This window comes from Haemaphysalis longicornis, unplaced genomic scaffold (assembly GCF_048455015.1).
Source record: "Haemaphysalis longicornis isolate Haplotype H1 unplaced genomic scaffold, Haemaphysalis longicornis Haplotype H1 scaffold_88, whole genome shotgun sequence".
NCBI classification, from domain to species: domain Eukaryota; kingdom Metazoa; phylum Arthropoda; class Arachnida; order Ixodida; family Ixodidae; genus Haemaphysalis; species Haemaphysalis longicornis.
In genome coordinates, this window is record NW_027526456.1 from 479,678 (window position 1) to 496,094 (window position 16,417).

At 46.8% G+C, this 16,417-nt stretch overlaps 2 protein-coding genes across 4 annotated transcripts in view; one reads left to right on the forward strand and one right to left on the reverse strand.

Moving 5' to 3' along the window:
• LOC144150981 (uncharacterized) overlaps positions 1-5,169 on the forward strand; it is a 32,054-nt gene extending 26,885 nt beyond the window's left edge. The window contains exons 17-19 of the mRNA XM_077682282.1: positions 911-989; positions 2,178-2,364; positions 5,151-5,169. Coding sequence (XP_077538408.1) covers positions 911-989; positions 2,178-2,284 — 186 coding nt within the window. The 3' untranslated portion in view covers positions 2,285-2,364; positions 5,151-5,169. The remainder of the gene's footprint in view (positions 1-910; positions 990-2,177; positions 2,365-5,150) is intronic.
• Positions 5,170-6,812: 1,643 nt separating this feature from the next.
• The window catches only part of LOC144150983 (uncharacterized), a 34,060-nt gene continuing 24,455 nt past the window's right edge, over positions 6,813-16,417 (reverse strand). For all 3 annotated transcript variants that reach the window (XM_077682286.1, XM_077682284.1, XM_077682285.1), the window contains 2 exons: positions 14,573-14,836; positions 6,813-6,952 (listed from right to left, as the gene is read on the reverse strand). In XM_077682286.1, the coding sequence (XP_077538412.1) occupies positions 6,921-6,952; positions 14,573-14,836 (296 nt within the window). In that variant the 3' untranslated portion in view covers positions 6,813-6,920. The remainder of the gene's footprint in view (positions 6,953-14,572; positions 14,837-16,417) is intronic.

Below are 16,417 nucleotides of genomic sequence, written 5' to 3' on the forward strand. Positions count from 1 at the left end.
CCAAAACAGAACCTCTTGTCAAATATGGAGACATTCTGGCCCACTATCGCCAAAGCAGAACATTATTCCCGGCTCCACATCCCCAGTTATCGAGACAAGAAGCCACCAGCCTGAGAAGGATACAAACGAACTCCTATCCCCATCGCACCCTCCTTCACGCGATCTACCCCACCATATACCCGGCCACCTGCAATTTCTGTCCCTTGCCGGGCACGCTTTACCACCAAGTATGGGAGTGCGGACAAACCCCAGGCCTACCCCCCAACCCTTCCCCCTCTTACGAGCAGTGGGTGGCGTGCCTGAAAAGTCCAGACCCTGGGACCCAGCGTATACTGGTGAAGAGGGCCTGGACTGCCAGCCAAGCCCAGGGCATCCCGGACTAGGGACGCCCCCCACCGGGCGGGTGCCCTAACAGCAGCACCAGCGCTTGTGGAATAAACATTTATTCCTCCTCCTCCTCCTCCTATTACAAACCACCAGCGCCGAAACTTTTACAAATAGTTTTTTAAAGAAGTCCGTGACCTGCTGTAGTTGGCGGCAAATGGCAAACCTGCTCCACAAACCTCCTCGATTCCGCGTCTGTTTTTTATTTAAACGCGCCGTTTTATTTCGTACAAAACCAGTTTTTCGTCACTAGCTTTCTTGTTCACCATGTAATTTGTAAACAGAACCGGGCAATAATAGTTTTTTTTGTCCAAAAACACAATTTGCGCAGCCATAGGCCCATTTTGATCCTACGCAATCCGGTTCCAGAACTACCCATCATTCCCATTGAAGCGGAAGCGCCGCTGCCATGTTCGCGTTGACACTAGCGCCAGTTTCCCCTCTAGTTATTTGTATGAAACTCTATGCCTTTGATGTGGTGCCCAGGACGTACTTAGGTAGCTTGTGTTCTCTTTTTTTTCCCCAGGGCCCAGCGCGGAAACGTGCTCGCTCTTGTGCAAGCCAAACTGTGCACGTGCAGGCAACGCCACGGCAGCAGTCCATCGGTAAGAAGGCTAAGAAAGCACCAACGGAGAAACCGTGTGGCCAGGAGTACCAAACAGGCTCGACTATAAGTCGGCTTCAAACTTGGGGCTCTTTGTACCTGAATTGCTCGTTGAATAACTGGTCAGTTAGAGTGCGAGGGAATAGCGGTGCTGCCACTTGTGGCCATTACGTAAATTTCTGAGGAAATTCTTCTTTCCAGTAATGCTGAAGCCGCCTTGGACTGTAGAATCCTGCCATTTTTCACTCGTTCCTTTGCAATGAGTTTAGTAAAGTAGGCTCATCAGCGCACCTTTCTTATGTCCAGAAGCTGAATACAGTTGAACCCCTTGAACCCCTTTATAAAAGACATGTACAGGGGAGCAGTTCCTGCCTCTTATATGAGAGGTATCTTATAAGCAAGGAAACATGTTTTCACTAACTGATCAGCCCCTAGTTCAATGCGGGCACTGTACGACTGAAATAAGCTAAATAGAATGCTATAGAATGTTGCAAAAGATTTATTCTAATTCTTGTTTGCCCCCGAGAATATATGAAATAGTTCTGATACTTTTTTTCGTCATGACTGTATTTACACTGTTTTTTACAACAGATTCTACAGGCTTTCTCTTCTTTTTCACTGTTTACGGAAGGTGAATTGTTGATGTCGAGCTAGAGCGCTAGAGCGAATAGCTTCTTCCGCTGTGTGCTCTGTCTATTCATCACGCTTGCAGGACTCAACATCTGCGATGCTTCTTTATCGGGAGCTAGGCAAATTGGAGAGCCCGCATGTGCGGTCACTCTCCAATGCATGGCAGTAAGCTTCAACCACTTCTGTTAATTGCATTTCCATTGGCAGGGCTTCTTGTCGTCGTTTCATAGCTGACTGAAAAATCACTGTGTGTTGGCTGAAGTTGTAATAAATAGCGGCTGCGGGCACCTGTCATCCCCCTGCATTTCCAGAATGGATGCAACTGCAGTTAGCTACTGGTAGGAACGCATCTAAAGTTAAAATGTCTGTTACAAGCGAGATTGTTTACCAAAGTTCAGTCCCTTATAACCAACTACCTTCTACATTCCGATGTCTGTTATAAAAGAGGTCAATTTTAATGTGAAAGATAGGGCAGCCAACCATGTGGATGAATACTGTCTCATACAACCATGCCTCTTACAGTGAATCTCAACTGTAGCTGTGTTGTGAACGTTTGCAGCCACGCAGGTTAACCGGATGTTGAAGGATTGGGCTTCAGTCAAGACCCAGACTGGCGGCCCCAGTGTCGCAACGGTTGCCGTTCAGGCAAAGCCAAGCCGGGCGTGACCTTGTCAACCATTTCTCGCCTGCTGGGCCAGCCGGGCCACGAGATGCAAGGCAGACAGACTCCTGAAGAAATTGCAGAGGTGCGTGTTCAGTCAATGAGAGTGAGCGCTGCAACGTCATTTAGGCGTACTTACCGTGGGCTGAAAGTGTGCCCTTAAGTTTCAGTATGCCCGGGCCTGCTTTGTTTAGGCTATTACCTTCTGTCTACTTTTACGTAATCCGTGCTTGTAGAAATAGATAGCAGATTTTTAATGCGGCAGTGAAAGCTCGTAAATCAAAGGGGCGCGCGCCATGGCTCGTCCATTGTAACCTCCGTAGCGGACATTTACCACAAATATGCGTTAGAAGTGTTGTACTGGCCGAAGTGTACTCGCCAAAGTGGACAAAATGACATCTTGCCCTGAGGCGGTCCGTAATAAGACTACCCCATTTCTCACTGCATGTAAAAAAAAAGAAAAAACTTGGAAAAGCTAGCTGCCTATCTTAGGTGAAGGCAAAAAGCGAAAAAACACGTGTGTTTGAGATTTCGACGCATGTAAGAGATCCTCAGATGGTCAAAATTAATCCGGAGCCCTCCACTACGGCGCGCATCATCGCCTGTGCAGCGTCAGCGTGTTAGACCTCATAATGAATGAATTAATCAATTAATAAAATCAATCAGATGCCTACCTTATTGCCTTATTGCACTCGCGAACCACCAACTCGTCTTTGAGACAAGCTTTGCTGCAGGGAAGTCCACAATTGCTTATCGTTGCACCTTTCTGAGGTGGACGATGGCTTTCTTGGCCACCATGGTTCAGTTAAGACCATCTCCATTGTCTAATAGTTGTTTTGATATGCATATTTAGTGGACTCATGCCTCTTCCCCTCACCCGCCATGCTGTACAAAAATTTATAAGCTAATACCATCAAAGCACTATTATTACTAATTTGTTGACATCTTGTTGTCATCTTCTGACTTAAACTTGTATTGAAAACCTCATCGCCATTAGTTGTTCTGCTATGTTTTGTAACTCGTGAATTTATTCTGTACGATCTGTAACACCTCAGTTTATTACCCCCCTTACCCAATGCCCTGAAAAGGTATTTTAAATAAAATAAAATAAATATTTTTGTATTGCAAGCCATTCGTGAAGCTTACGCTGCCTCACCGTCCACTTCCTCCGCAACGCCAGTGCTGATTGACAAAAACGTTGTGACTATCATTACCAAGTGACAATGGCTTTACAGATGTGCTGGTCATCGAAGTTTTCTGAGTAAAATGACCTTGATTTTTTTTTTTTTTGCATGTTACATCCGCTATTTGAACTCGACTGCTGCACTGCACAGACTTGCAAGTTTTCTTCCTAGGATATGCAGTCAAACAGTTGTCTATGTTTCGCATCTGGACAGCTTTAGGATCAACTTTTTTATTCGGTATATACTTTTTTATGCACTATGTCTTAACACAATGTCCACTAAATGCAAAGCAAAGCGACAAGGAGAGCTGCGAATATTTCGCATAACTCCGCTTGTACTGTTTCCTGTTTTTTTTTAAACTGCTGCAGCAGCTATGTGGATAATAGGAGATATGCCACGGGGGTTGGCATTCTCTAATTGGGTTTTCTAGCATTGCCTGGAACTGCAGAAAAGGGCCGTAGGTGTGTTGTCCGGTGCAAATTAAGTTCGAGCCTTGATTGATTGAAGCAACCACAGTGCATACTTGTGCTCATCATTTAAATTGCATTCAGTTTTCTTTCATTTGGGTTTGTTTGACTTCTATACGGTGCAGGTGTCGACAACCGCTGGCAATTGTCAGCTCATTAAATGTGCAGTAATGTTCAGGGACATGAAGCTGTTGTGAATCCTGGCATTTGTAAAGAAATGAAATGCATGTGAAAAAAAAAACTAAGCAAAAAATGTTACGTTTATCTTTTTTTTTTTTTTTCGTGTGCTGCTAAAACACTGCCCAGAACTTTTAAAAAACTCCGAAAACACCTAAGCACCCAAGAGGGGCCTTGAAGAGAAAATATAACTTTGTGTAATTTTGAACGAGCCTTTGTGGACTGACTCAGTGGCATTCCAGCCATGAAAGTAGGTTTTTAGTCGAAAAAAAAAAACACGACGTTTTGCACTACATTGATGTAATATGGGCAGGAGTGCAGTAACGTTGGTCAGCACTAAAACATGCTTGTCAGCATGTCAACTGCACATTAGCATTCAAGTATCGGGGCAAAGCAGTCTTTTTAGAGAACAAGACTCGCACACTGTCTTCATGACCCCTTTCATAAAGCTGAAGGGTTAGGTAGTTGTTTCATTCAGTGCAGTATCTGCATAAAAATAAGAGTGCACGCATGACTCGGGAAAACACGTTGTGAACTAACTTCCACTCTTCTCATTTTCATTCTTGTATTGTAATACTGTATCGATGAGGCGTAGAAATGGCGTGTCCAAATACAAAAAAAGGGGGGGGGGGGGGGATGCAGTTCAGAAAATTTCTGAGGGTGCCCCCGACAGGCAAAACCCCTGGTGTTCGAGCACCGATGCTGCACCTGCTTTTTCTGCACTTATATTTGCTGTGGGTAATGCGGGAGGAATCGTGGGTGATGCTTATTCTTACCAGTACGATGTGGTCCAGTTTTAAAGCACGCGTGCCATTTGGATAAAGGTATTGGGCAGGAGTTTGTTTCCCATTGGTGCAACTAGAAATTTGCCCTTCACAGTAATTTTGACCTCTTTTCAATTTTTTCTATTCGATCTTGACTCTAAGGAACAGTGTATGTGTGCAGTTCTTTTCTGTAGTATTGCAGAACAGCTCCAAGCAGCTCCTAATGGGTCTGTTGATGTGCTTGCTAAATTTGTGACAGTCGCCTGCACTCCTTTGCAGAATATGTCGATTAGGTGATCCCGAATGGAGTGGAACGCCACGAGGTGCGTTTGTGCCAAGAGGGGCCACCACATCTGAGCAGGGAGCAGCTGACTGTGATGGACCCTCGCAAGGATCAGGCCAGAGTGCGAAAGCAATCTCACTGTCTTGGTTTCTCACCTCGTGCCAGTGTTATAGAACTCCCCCGTCTGTGTGCAGTCCAGCAAGAGGCAAATAGCATGCATTCAATGAATCCCTAGGGGCCCACTCTTCACTTTCAAGATGTACTGTAGGTGGAAGGGTTCACCAAGTTTCTCACCGACACAAGTGCTGCAAACGACAGACCGCTCTGCTACGTGCCAGCCTCTGAGACTTGTTGTTGCACTTGGAACCTATCCCAACTGAAGGACATGTTGACTGCCCTCAAGTGAAGACAAGCCAATGGACATCTTGATGCCTGAAGTTCTTGCAAGACCAGTGTTCACAGCCTTTCATACAGACATTGGTGTGACACAAAAACCACTGCCACTTTTATGGCATCCGAAGGGACATTCATTATGGCATCAAAGTTGTTGTAAAAACAGTACTAGTGCATTAACTGTTCTTTTGCCATTGGGGCATAGTGCTTTTCAATGAATAAAGGCTTGGGTGAATGCACCTGCACTTACTGTGTGTAAAGAATCTTCAAGCTTTTGATCAGTGCCACGTGTGCGATTTTTGCACTTTGCAGATAACATTCCTACACCCACCAGAAAACCAGTTGCCTTTCTTATGCTTCCATTTGTCATGTGTGTGTCGGTGTTGCTGAGTGTGGAATGCCGTGCAGCAGGTTGCTTCGTTCTGCACAATAAGATCTCTAGGAGAAAAAGTCTCTGCAAGTTTCTGTATAGAGGGTTACTGTGCTGCTAACAAGGCAAGTAAGTTAGAACCCCCCGCCCCAACATTTTGGCCACGAAAATTTTACACATTTTAAAATCCACACATCACAAGTTTAAGAAGTTTAGCCCAAGTTTGCGATCCACTGCTTAAAACAAGTGTGGTATCTATGGCCATGCCATTGCAGAGGTGAAGAACCACATTCGGTTTCACCATTCTAAATCCTGATAGCCTGATCTCCAGTTCGTGTTCCTGGCCAGAGGAACATATGGGTGCTGATATTTTCAAGTTGAAAAGCATGTGCAGCACACTTTGAGCATGCAGCATTAAGGGCCCCTTGCCACCCCCCCCTCCTCGACCGAAGATCGCGTGAGCAGGAACGAAGTTTTCACCACTTGTGGTTGTCGCTAGGGGCTAAGTGCTATGTTGTACTGCTCCTCCGTAGTACGAGTGATAAATGCACTGCCATACATTTAAGAAGACTATAGTGCGCGAGGCACTAGAGTCTTCCTCATTGCTGTGTACAGTAACACACAGCATTCCACACTTGAAGGCAAAGCATAAGCGTCCTAAATCTTTGTGTTGCCGTCCTAGGATGTAAAGGAAGAGAACAACACACAACTTCCAGGCGTTATTACCCGTCAGTAGCCCCCCAGATTGTGAGGAGGGCTGGTTCTGTTGGCGTCCATTTCGAGCCACGCACTGTTTTTTCTGGTATCCATTTTAGCAGGATACCCCTAGATGGGCACCACAAAGTGACAGTGCTCTATTTTGGGTTACACAGCAAACGACACTGAGAAGAAGAAGAAGAAGGCGCGATCAGTGTTTATTATTAAAAAGCAAGGCTTGGGCAGGAAGAAGAGCACTGTACAGTGGTGACGTGGGGGGAGCCAACATCCTCCCAGCATCCTCCTCTCACTGGCGAAGGAGGAGCATGGTCACCAGCCCTGCAGCGGGGGGAAGGAAGGAAGCCACACTGGTCGTCACTGGGACGTTCTCAAAGGGTCCACGGAGATGAAATGCAAGTGTGGTTCATTCAAAGGATTGCCTCGTTTGAATAACACCGACACCACTTCACTCAAATAAGCTGCATGATGAGAAAAACAGAGACCGGCCATGCGAATCTCCAGCTACTTTTAGCACTTACTTTGTGACGTATTAATGGACCGCTTATTGCGATTGGCTGAGGCCCACAAAATCCAACGCAAATTAAACAGGCATTATAAGCTTGCTGCTTGATCTGTTCGTGCTTAAATTTAGTACACAACTAACACATAGAAGCAACAGTGCGTACAGCGCACACTATGCCAGCTGACGCTGCACAGCCAACAAGTGTGTTGCTCTCGTCTACCACGACACTCGCCAAATGGCATAAGCAACACTGTCTTACGTGACCCTGTTGGTCACGCATATCCAATCTTTCACAAATGATTGCCATAAACCATAACAAAAAAAAAAAAAAAAAAAGTCATTTATAAATCCAGTCAAAAACAAAGCAACTGTGGACAGCGGTTCAGAGCAGTATCATATCGCTGTCTAGGAGGGCCGATGGTAAGCATACTAACTTTCGTTTCCGGCACCCTCCCTGAGCACATCCCCCTTGACGTCGTGAAACACACGAAGCTGCAGGAGAATTGAAGTTTCGGCTTAAAATGTTTAACGTCTCGGTGAACAACGCATCATTTTCTGCCGGACAAGTGCTCGAGGCACTGAAAACACAATTTCTCGGTTAAAACAGACTTGTATTCCATTTTGTTTTCTGGTGTGTTTATGCAGAGGATGCACGAGTTACAAGTTGTGGTTTGGCAGCGAGAAAAAGCTGGAAAATTTCTCCGGGTGTAATTCTGGCTTGTGCAGTCTTATCCGAGAAAGTGTCGATTTTTCAGAAGTGCAAGAAGAAAAGAAGAAGAAGAAAAAAAAAAAAACTGGTGCAGCTTGCACTATTGGTGAGAGGCTGGAAAAACAGCAGAGCTGGTGGCCCCTCGCCCTTCGTCAAAGACCCAGCTGTTGCACCTCTCATGGATTTCTGAACTTGCCGCTGAAAGTTGTCCTTGACTGCGGGCCCAGATCATTTTGTCCGCAGCCTTTCACATCTATCCCAAAGTGGGCCACAAAAGCACGTGCTAGAACCCAAGGCAGCTGGGTCCGTAGTGTGAGGTATCCTGTGCTCCCCATTTAAAGGGGCCATGAAGACAAAATGCAAGTTTGGTTCATTTGAAAGGCTGCCTTGTTAGAATCATACTGACACCACTTTTAATGCACACTTCGCTCGAATAAGCTATATATTTAGCAAAAACGTGAATGGCCATGGGTAAAACCCACTAGCTCATTTCCCACAACAGAACCTATGAAGTCGTACCAGCCAGCTCTGCAATTGGCGGAGGCCGGGAAGAGCAAACACAAATTAGGCAGAACTTATATAAGCTTGCCGAATGAGCTATTTGCACCTAACTTTAGGGCACATCCTTTTTAAAGCAGTAATAATGGTGGGGCAAACAGTGGAAGTTACGAAAGCACACGTAAACATAAAAGTACGGATGCATACTGCTGTTGGTACTGCACGCAATATGCTTGGTTTAGCTCCACAGGACTCCGGGGCTTTGGGGTTGTTTCAGACGACACTGGTCAATTGACGCAAGCGACGGTGTCTTACGAGACCATATTTGTTGAGCGAGCACCAGGTTTCACAAAACGATTATTTTCTCCATGAACAAAAACAAGCCAGGTTTAAATACAGTCACAAACAAACCAAAGGCAGAAAACAGCTTGCCGCAGTGTGGTGGCGCCATCTAGGTTGACTAACAGTAAGCAAGTCTCCGCTCCACACAAAGTTTAGCTGAAACACCTGCTCTTACACGATGTCATTGCAAACATCATTGATACACGTTTTGGCATGAGAATCAAAATTTCAACTAGAATTGATTAATTGCGCAGTGAACAAAGCATCGTTTTCTTCCGGGCAACTGCTGGGGGCACTATAGAACCTGAAATCTTTCAAATAAAGCAAACTTGTATTTTGTCTTCATAACCCTTTACGGCACAAACGCATGTGAACTTTTTTTTTTTTGCGAGCTCCTCATGTGGCACAACCCCACACGCGCCATACCAACGGACCAAGCTCAAGTTAATTAAACATCACTGCTGTTAAGAGTGGCTCAGAGCAGCTCAGTTGCAGCAGTGAGGCCTATGCGAGCGAGTGACAGAATGAACGAGCAAATGAATGCTTGCGTGAAGTCCAAAGTCAACACTACGAACAACCCAAAGAAATAATGCCATGCCCCCAGAATGTGATGGTAGCCCAATCGGATGGGTGCCAGTTTCATTACGCAAGGGACCCAGGTTCAATTCCCAAAGAGAAACACATTCTTTTCTTTCTTTTTTAACTAGAGGTTTTCTGTTTGCGTTAGACAACTTGTGGCCGGGTTGCACAACTCTGCTGCTTAAAAAAACAAAAAAGAAAAAAGAAGCTTTTCTTGGCACAGGCATGTTTAACCAAAACAAAAAGCTAAGTATTTTTTTCTTTTTTCTTTCTGGTATCTCATATTCCCACTACCGTAAAAACCCACGTATAATACGAGGTTTTTTTTCCAAATTTTACTATGTAAAATTTCTGCCTCGTATTATATGTGGATCCCAAAGTTTTCAGCCAAAAATTTGCACTTTCGGTTTCAGCGGAGGGTGCGCCATCTTGCGGTGGCGTTAGTTGGATGCTGGTTCTCTCAGCCGGTGCCATTTTGATTGTTTTGACCACGCGAAGGATCTCGGCACGTTCACCGCAAGTCTATCACGATGTCAGGTGCACGAAGGCAGCATTCGGCTGCAATTAAAAGAAAAGTTATTTTATGTGCCGAGACCATCAGGAATTGCGCCGCAGGACGGCAGTTCGGCGTCACCGAAGGCAGCATTCGTGGGTTCTGGAGAAAGCAACTGGTGCTTGACTGTATAAAGTCTGTGTGGTGTCGGCGGCCTGGAGCACTGTTGGGGATTCCGGTCAGTGCTCGTGTTGGACGCCTTTCGCTGCCAGCTGGCCGATTCCGTGAAGAAGTTGTTGCGCGAACCCCGCACCGAACTCATTGTCATGCCAGGAGGGACGACATCCCAGCTGCAACCGCTAGACTTTGCATCAACAAGCCTTTCAAAGACTGCATCAGGTTCTGCTACCAAGAGTGGATGAGGTCAGAAGACCCGTAAGTGACAGCTACCGAATGGCTGACGCGAGTTTCTCCAGCGGTGCTTTGCGGCTGGATCGCGGATGCGTAGGACAGCATCCCAGAGGAGCTCGTCAGTCGCTCTTTTAAGAAATGCGGCATCTCGAACGCCCTTGATGGCACTGAGGATCACTTTCTGCCGGAAGACATTTCTGACAAGGCGGCTTCAGGAGACAGCTGCAGCGAACCTGATGATGACTGAATGGACGTCGGGAGACAGTGCCAGCGAAAACGGACAATGACTGAACGGTAACTGCGGTGCAAATAAATGTTTTCTGTGCTCTTTACCTCGCATTATATGCGGATGAAAACTTTTTTTATGATTTTAGTGTCCCCGAGTTACACCTCGTATTATACGCGGGTCCGTATTATTCGTGGGTTTTTACGGTAATTCCAGCAGCCACGCATTGTTGTGCAGCAGAGCATTACAGGGGTTACGAAGACAAAACGCAGCCTTGTTTAATCTGAAACAACTCTTAACTTTCCGACAACCCACCCAGTCCCATTCCAACCATGAAAGACATTTTTTTTTACCCACAACAAAATCGGAAACATTGAAAAGCTTCCAAATTTCACAACGTACAACATCACAAGTACACTGAAACACAACTCCAGGCACGAGAACGATTGTGTCATGTTTCTTGGCAGTGACTTTTGTGGGCAACCACCGATTGCACAAATTAGATCCCTGTGACATCATAAAGACCTGGCAGGAAAGTGGTTGGGAAGTCAGTGCTGCTTATTTGTTTAAATTTTGTGGCAAAATTGCGATATTGAGAGAAAGCAGCCTTTCATCTTCGTAGCCCATTTGAGAAGCGACTGAAGACTACTGCGCAGTTCCAGTCTAATGATGGGACCCCTCCAAGGAAATGGCCCATCCTATGGCACACAGGAGCCAATAGCAGTTTTGCAGCTCACTACATATGCAAGAAGAAAAAGAATTGGCCATGCATCTGCTCACTTTACTGCAAATGTCTCTTCTCAAGACGATAAACACCGTGGAGGTTTTCTCAAGCCAATGCGATTCTCCTGTGTTCCACTGCTCGCACACAATCTAGTGGCACCTCTCGTTGTTGGAACTTCTTGGAATGCCGCCACGAGGCGTAAACGCATGCGTGAGCGCTTTTTCTATTATTGGGTGAAAACATTTTCCCAACGCTTATTTTTTTTATTGGCTATCACAAATATCCAGCGAATGTCTAGTTCCAATTAAAGGAACACTGCAAATACCACCTATGTATCGGTGCTTTGCCTCAAGTACGCCAACCATTTTTCTTTTCGCTCAATAATATTGACAAGTATGAACATTGCTACTTCATTTAGAAGTTCGGAAATGTTTTGTTTCTGAGGACCACGTGACACCTAAAGAGGGCATGCTGCTTTGCCGTGGCAGAACCACTGTCGGTTGAGACGTCCTGTCGCAGGATAATACACCGGCGTTTGATAGACCACCTAATACACCATAATAGGCCACCTAATAGGCCGCCATTTGCCATGGCGAACATTATCCAGCAAGCGGAATGCTGGCACGTTGACAGCTGTGGAGCCTTTTATTGGCGAGTACAAGGGCATAAAGCTGCTCAAGCACAGGCATGTATTTAATACTTTTGAGCAACTTGGCGACGACGCACAGGATAGCAAGCTGTCAAGCAAACGAATCCCCATAAACGAGTATTTCGCCGTTACAGTTCAGGTTTTAATCACCTTCATTCAACTTTAGCGCTGTATACTTGTAAACGTTAGTGAAACTGCTTGAAGCAAGAGCCCCTCTGACATAAAAACTTGGTACAAACGAAGCATTAACGCACGCTGGTTTCTTCTTGCTTCTTCCTTACTTGGGAACCAACATGTGCTTCTTATATTTTCATGAGGCTGGTTTAACAAACTGACAGTTGACATCAACAAGGCTCTCAGCGAGAAAGGTATTTACCGCACGTGGAAATTGCCTCGAAAGAGGTGGCTACTGTGTCTTTCGTGGTACTCCATCTGCTGCGTGCACAGTGCTCTAAAAATGAAATTGGCAATTTGCCGCCCTTCCTGTTTTTGTTCAGGTGTGTGCACAAGAGCAAACGTATGCTTGCTGTTACGCTTAGTGAATTGCCCATAGGCAAAACAATATGCAATCAACAGATGTCAGGGCAGGTTAAGTGCTGTGATCGACTGCTTTTTTCCCTCTCTTGCATGATTGTTTCCAGCCGTGTATTCCTTGGAATGAGCTGCCAATATTGTTAACCCACAAGTTGTTCTCATCCAATTATTACAGTAGAACCCCGTTCATACGCTTTTCTTCAGACTGGGAAAACAACAACGTAAGAACCAGGCAAACGCAGTGGTAAGGAAACCTTCAAAAATGAACACAACAGTGTAGCGTTGACTCGCAACGAAGTATTTCTGCAACTTTGGCTTTTAAACCTTCAAGAACCTGAGAATGTAGGATTGCCGCCTTTTCTGATCGCTAGAAAACGCCACGCATGGCAATCACGGCTCCTAGCGATGCCCACTCTCTTCCGCGCTGGCTGCTTGTCGACTGCGTTTAATACGTTAAGCACAGTGATGATGGTGATAGCATAGAGTAACATAATGCCATCTAGCGGTAACGAATCGCACCAACGTGTGGCTTCAAGCAATCAGTTCTGTAGCCAAGCCTGGCCAAGGCTCGTCAAATGTCAAAATGGCGGTCCGCGCATGTTGCCCGGGCGGTTTCGGAGTGTCATGTCAGATTGCGACAAATGATCTGGGAACACACTCTGAGCCACGACGTAACAGTGAGGAGTTTAATACATGGGACTCTGTGTGAGCAGCGCCGGGGCTAGACAACAACAACGCAGCAGCCGGAAAAGAGCAGTGGGGTCTACTGCAATCAGTTCAGCAGCCACAGTGCTGACTGAGCAGTTATAATAAGGATTGTCTTACAAGAAAAATTACCTGATAAACAGCAAATACAGCAAACCGACTAAGTTTATAACTGGAGTTCCTGTCTTGGGCTATCCCCTTGAGCTATTGTGGTAGGCTGGTAAGAAAATTTGCAGGCGTGTGTGATGAAGATCTTAGATCCGTCGACATTAGTAAGCACTGCATAGTCGTATCCTGTTCGCAAATTAGCATTTGGTTCCATCAGCACAATGTTAAAAAAACAATTCACACTCGTCTCCTGCACATGGACACGTAACAAAACGTGAACAACCATGTCCTGCTGTTTTGTTTTACTTTATGTTTGATATTTGTTGTCCCACTCCTCTCTGTAATGCCCAGTGCCTTGAGAGTAAATAAATGAAATGACATGAAATGTCCTTGACACGACGCACATGGCATATCTCTTAAGTTCGCTGGTCATGAATGGATGGACATTCTAAAAATCTAAAGGACTTCGTTTCTAGAGGACAGTTACAGCAAGTATTTGCACAGTTCACAACGTAACAATTCGTGTGCACACCGCAAAGTTGCCATCTTTGCGCAACTTTCCCACAGTTATCTGCTCGACTGCCCGCTGCGTAGTTTGGGAAGTACCCACGAGATGGCGCAACCGTCCTGTTGCACGGTCCCTACTAAACTTCTCGCTCAAGCATACATTTTAACTTTTGCCTGGGTGGCTGAATGGAGGGGTGGGCAGACAGACAGACCAAAATTTTCAGGGTTAAGGGGGGACACTGCTCTTAAAACAGCTCCCTTTAATTGTTAAGTAAACTCTGAAACTTGTCAGCCTTGCTGGTTTTTCTCCACTGATTTCAGTAGGACATTATTTTTTGAGTAAGTCAGTTAGTTACCAAGATAAGTAGAGATAATTGGTCATTTGTGGAGAAACAATAGGAGGAACAACACTGTTAGTCACAAAACTGTAATTTTTACATATTCCATTACAATAAAACCTGGGTTAGTGCAATAAGAGAACCGCTATTTCGATGCACCGCTTGGAACTAATTTTACAGCTCATTAACCTTTGGTGTTTGAAATGGCCATTTGAAAGGCTTCCTTGCCACTGGTGCCGCCAAAGTTTAATGAGATGTAAAATTAGTTCCAAGCAGTGCACCAAAAAAACCAATTCTCTTATTGCACTCACCAGGGTTCATAGTATTGGAAAATATAAAGATTACAGTTTTCTGTCTTCTGCACTGTTCCTCCAAAAATGGTTAATTATCTCCAATTATCTTGGTAACCAACTGACTTACTCAAAAAATAATGGCCTATTTGAAATCAGTGAGAAAAAAAACGGCAAGACTGACAAGTTTCACACAGTTTGCGTAACAATTAAAGGAAGCTGTTTTAAGAGCAGTGTTCCCCTTTAAGTAGCTCAAGAAAGATCATTGTTTTTAAAATACGGAACTCGGGCTATGGAACGCGCAGATGTCCACCCCTGCTCACCGAGCACGTAGGCAGCGACGAGCTTCTGCTGGTGGCTGAGCCGCAGCAGGAGCTGGCTGCTGCCACTGCTGCTGTCGGAGTTGTCGTCCAGTGGAAGCACCAGGGCCACCAGGCACGCCAGGGCTGCTACCAGCGCCACCTGGTAGCCACCACCCCCGCCACCCCTGATGGTGGCACGACTGCACCGACGCCCACCGACTTGCTGGGAGGCACCAGCGCCAGCAGCGGGGGCCTCCGCCGCATTGTCTCCTGGGCGGGGGGGAGCTGCAGGGACACGAAGGGCGTTAGTGCACATTTTCTAGGCTCTGTCTACAGTACTGCCTGACGGCACTACAGCGGAATCTCGGTGATACGAATTTTCAAAATTCTCCGGCCAAAATGCACTGTATGCAACGTAAAAAAATTCGGATGATCCGTACGCATTTATCACCCCGGTGCAAGTGACACGAACACGCGAGCCGCGAGCAGACGACTGCGGCGTGGACGGGAGGCAGGAGTTTGTGCGGCCGTGCGGCCCTGGCTGCGCGCGGGCACAAAAGCATTAGTCCTCCCCGCTCATGGTAGTCCTCCTTGTGGGGTGCTTACAATAGCGACAGGAGAGGTGCTGCTCCGAACGCCCTCTCGGCGCCTGTTCTTTCTCCCTCCCTTCCTTTATCTCCCGCTACGATCTCCTCTCTGTACCTTTCGTTTCCGCTGGATGCAGCTCGGGTGCCTCTAGCTTCCTTTTTTGTATTACACTTTTTGAATAAGCCACGGCAATCATGCGTTCCCTCATTTCTGACGGTGAATACCTCGCTTGCCCTCGCTATTTTGCCTTCTCCGCATTCCTCACTTCTCTAAGTTGTCGCCTTGCCGTGTTGCCTGCGCCACTTGGGCGTCGATTATGTTGAAGCGTGAACCACGTGGAGCGTTTTCTGCTCACGAAAACGCGCCGCGCTCGCCCCAGGCGCGCTGACGCCGCCGCGAATACCACCCGCATGCTGCGTGCGGTGCGGCAAGCGGCGGCGTTGGCGGCGTCACCGGCCGCGAAGTGGTACGGGTAGCTAGACCGACCGCTTCTGATAGCTCTTTAAGATGCCACTTAAGGAACAAATGAAGTTGCTTGTACAGTAAAGGAGCTGATAATGTGGCCGAAAACGAGCATCGTCCGCGCGGTTAGGGAAAGCGTCAATCAAATATCCGCCACCGTGGTAAGCCTAAACACCTCCGGCGGGGCCAGCGGGCTGGCCGGAGATCTTTCAAACTGCCGCCATGAAGAGCGCGCCTCCCCATTGGCGCAAGTCGGCAGGCTCCTCCCACTGCCACGCAAGTCGCGCGTAATTTTCCGCGCGAGGTAGAATCTGACCCGAGCTTTAAAAAAAAAAAAAAAAAAAAAAAAACGCGCGTGCAACGCCGACGCACACGAATCGTATGCGGTTCACGCTCGAGTTGATTGAGTTCGTGTGCGCGCGTCGCATCGGCGATGAGCGCGTTCTTTCGACGCCCGCGTTGACGATTCCGCCCGGCGCCAGCTTCTGCCTCGGTTGTCGCGAACGGCTGTGGGAGGAGCCTCACGCCTTCGCCAATCGGGAGACGTGTGCCTCATGGCGGCAATTTCGAAGCGCTCGCACGAGCTGGCTGGGCCACCTCCGCGGCAGATATTTTGCGCGTAAGACATTTTATAGTGCAGTTTTCTCCCATACTGTCAGCTCCTTCCCCGCATGAGCAATTTTGTTAACACCTTGAGCTGCGTTTTAACAAAAGGTTAGAAGCGGTCGCTCATCCTATCTGCACCTCTTCACGGCAAGAGCCGACGCCATGTTGCCGCCGCCTGTCGCGTGCGCGGCACGTTTCCATTTTTTGTAG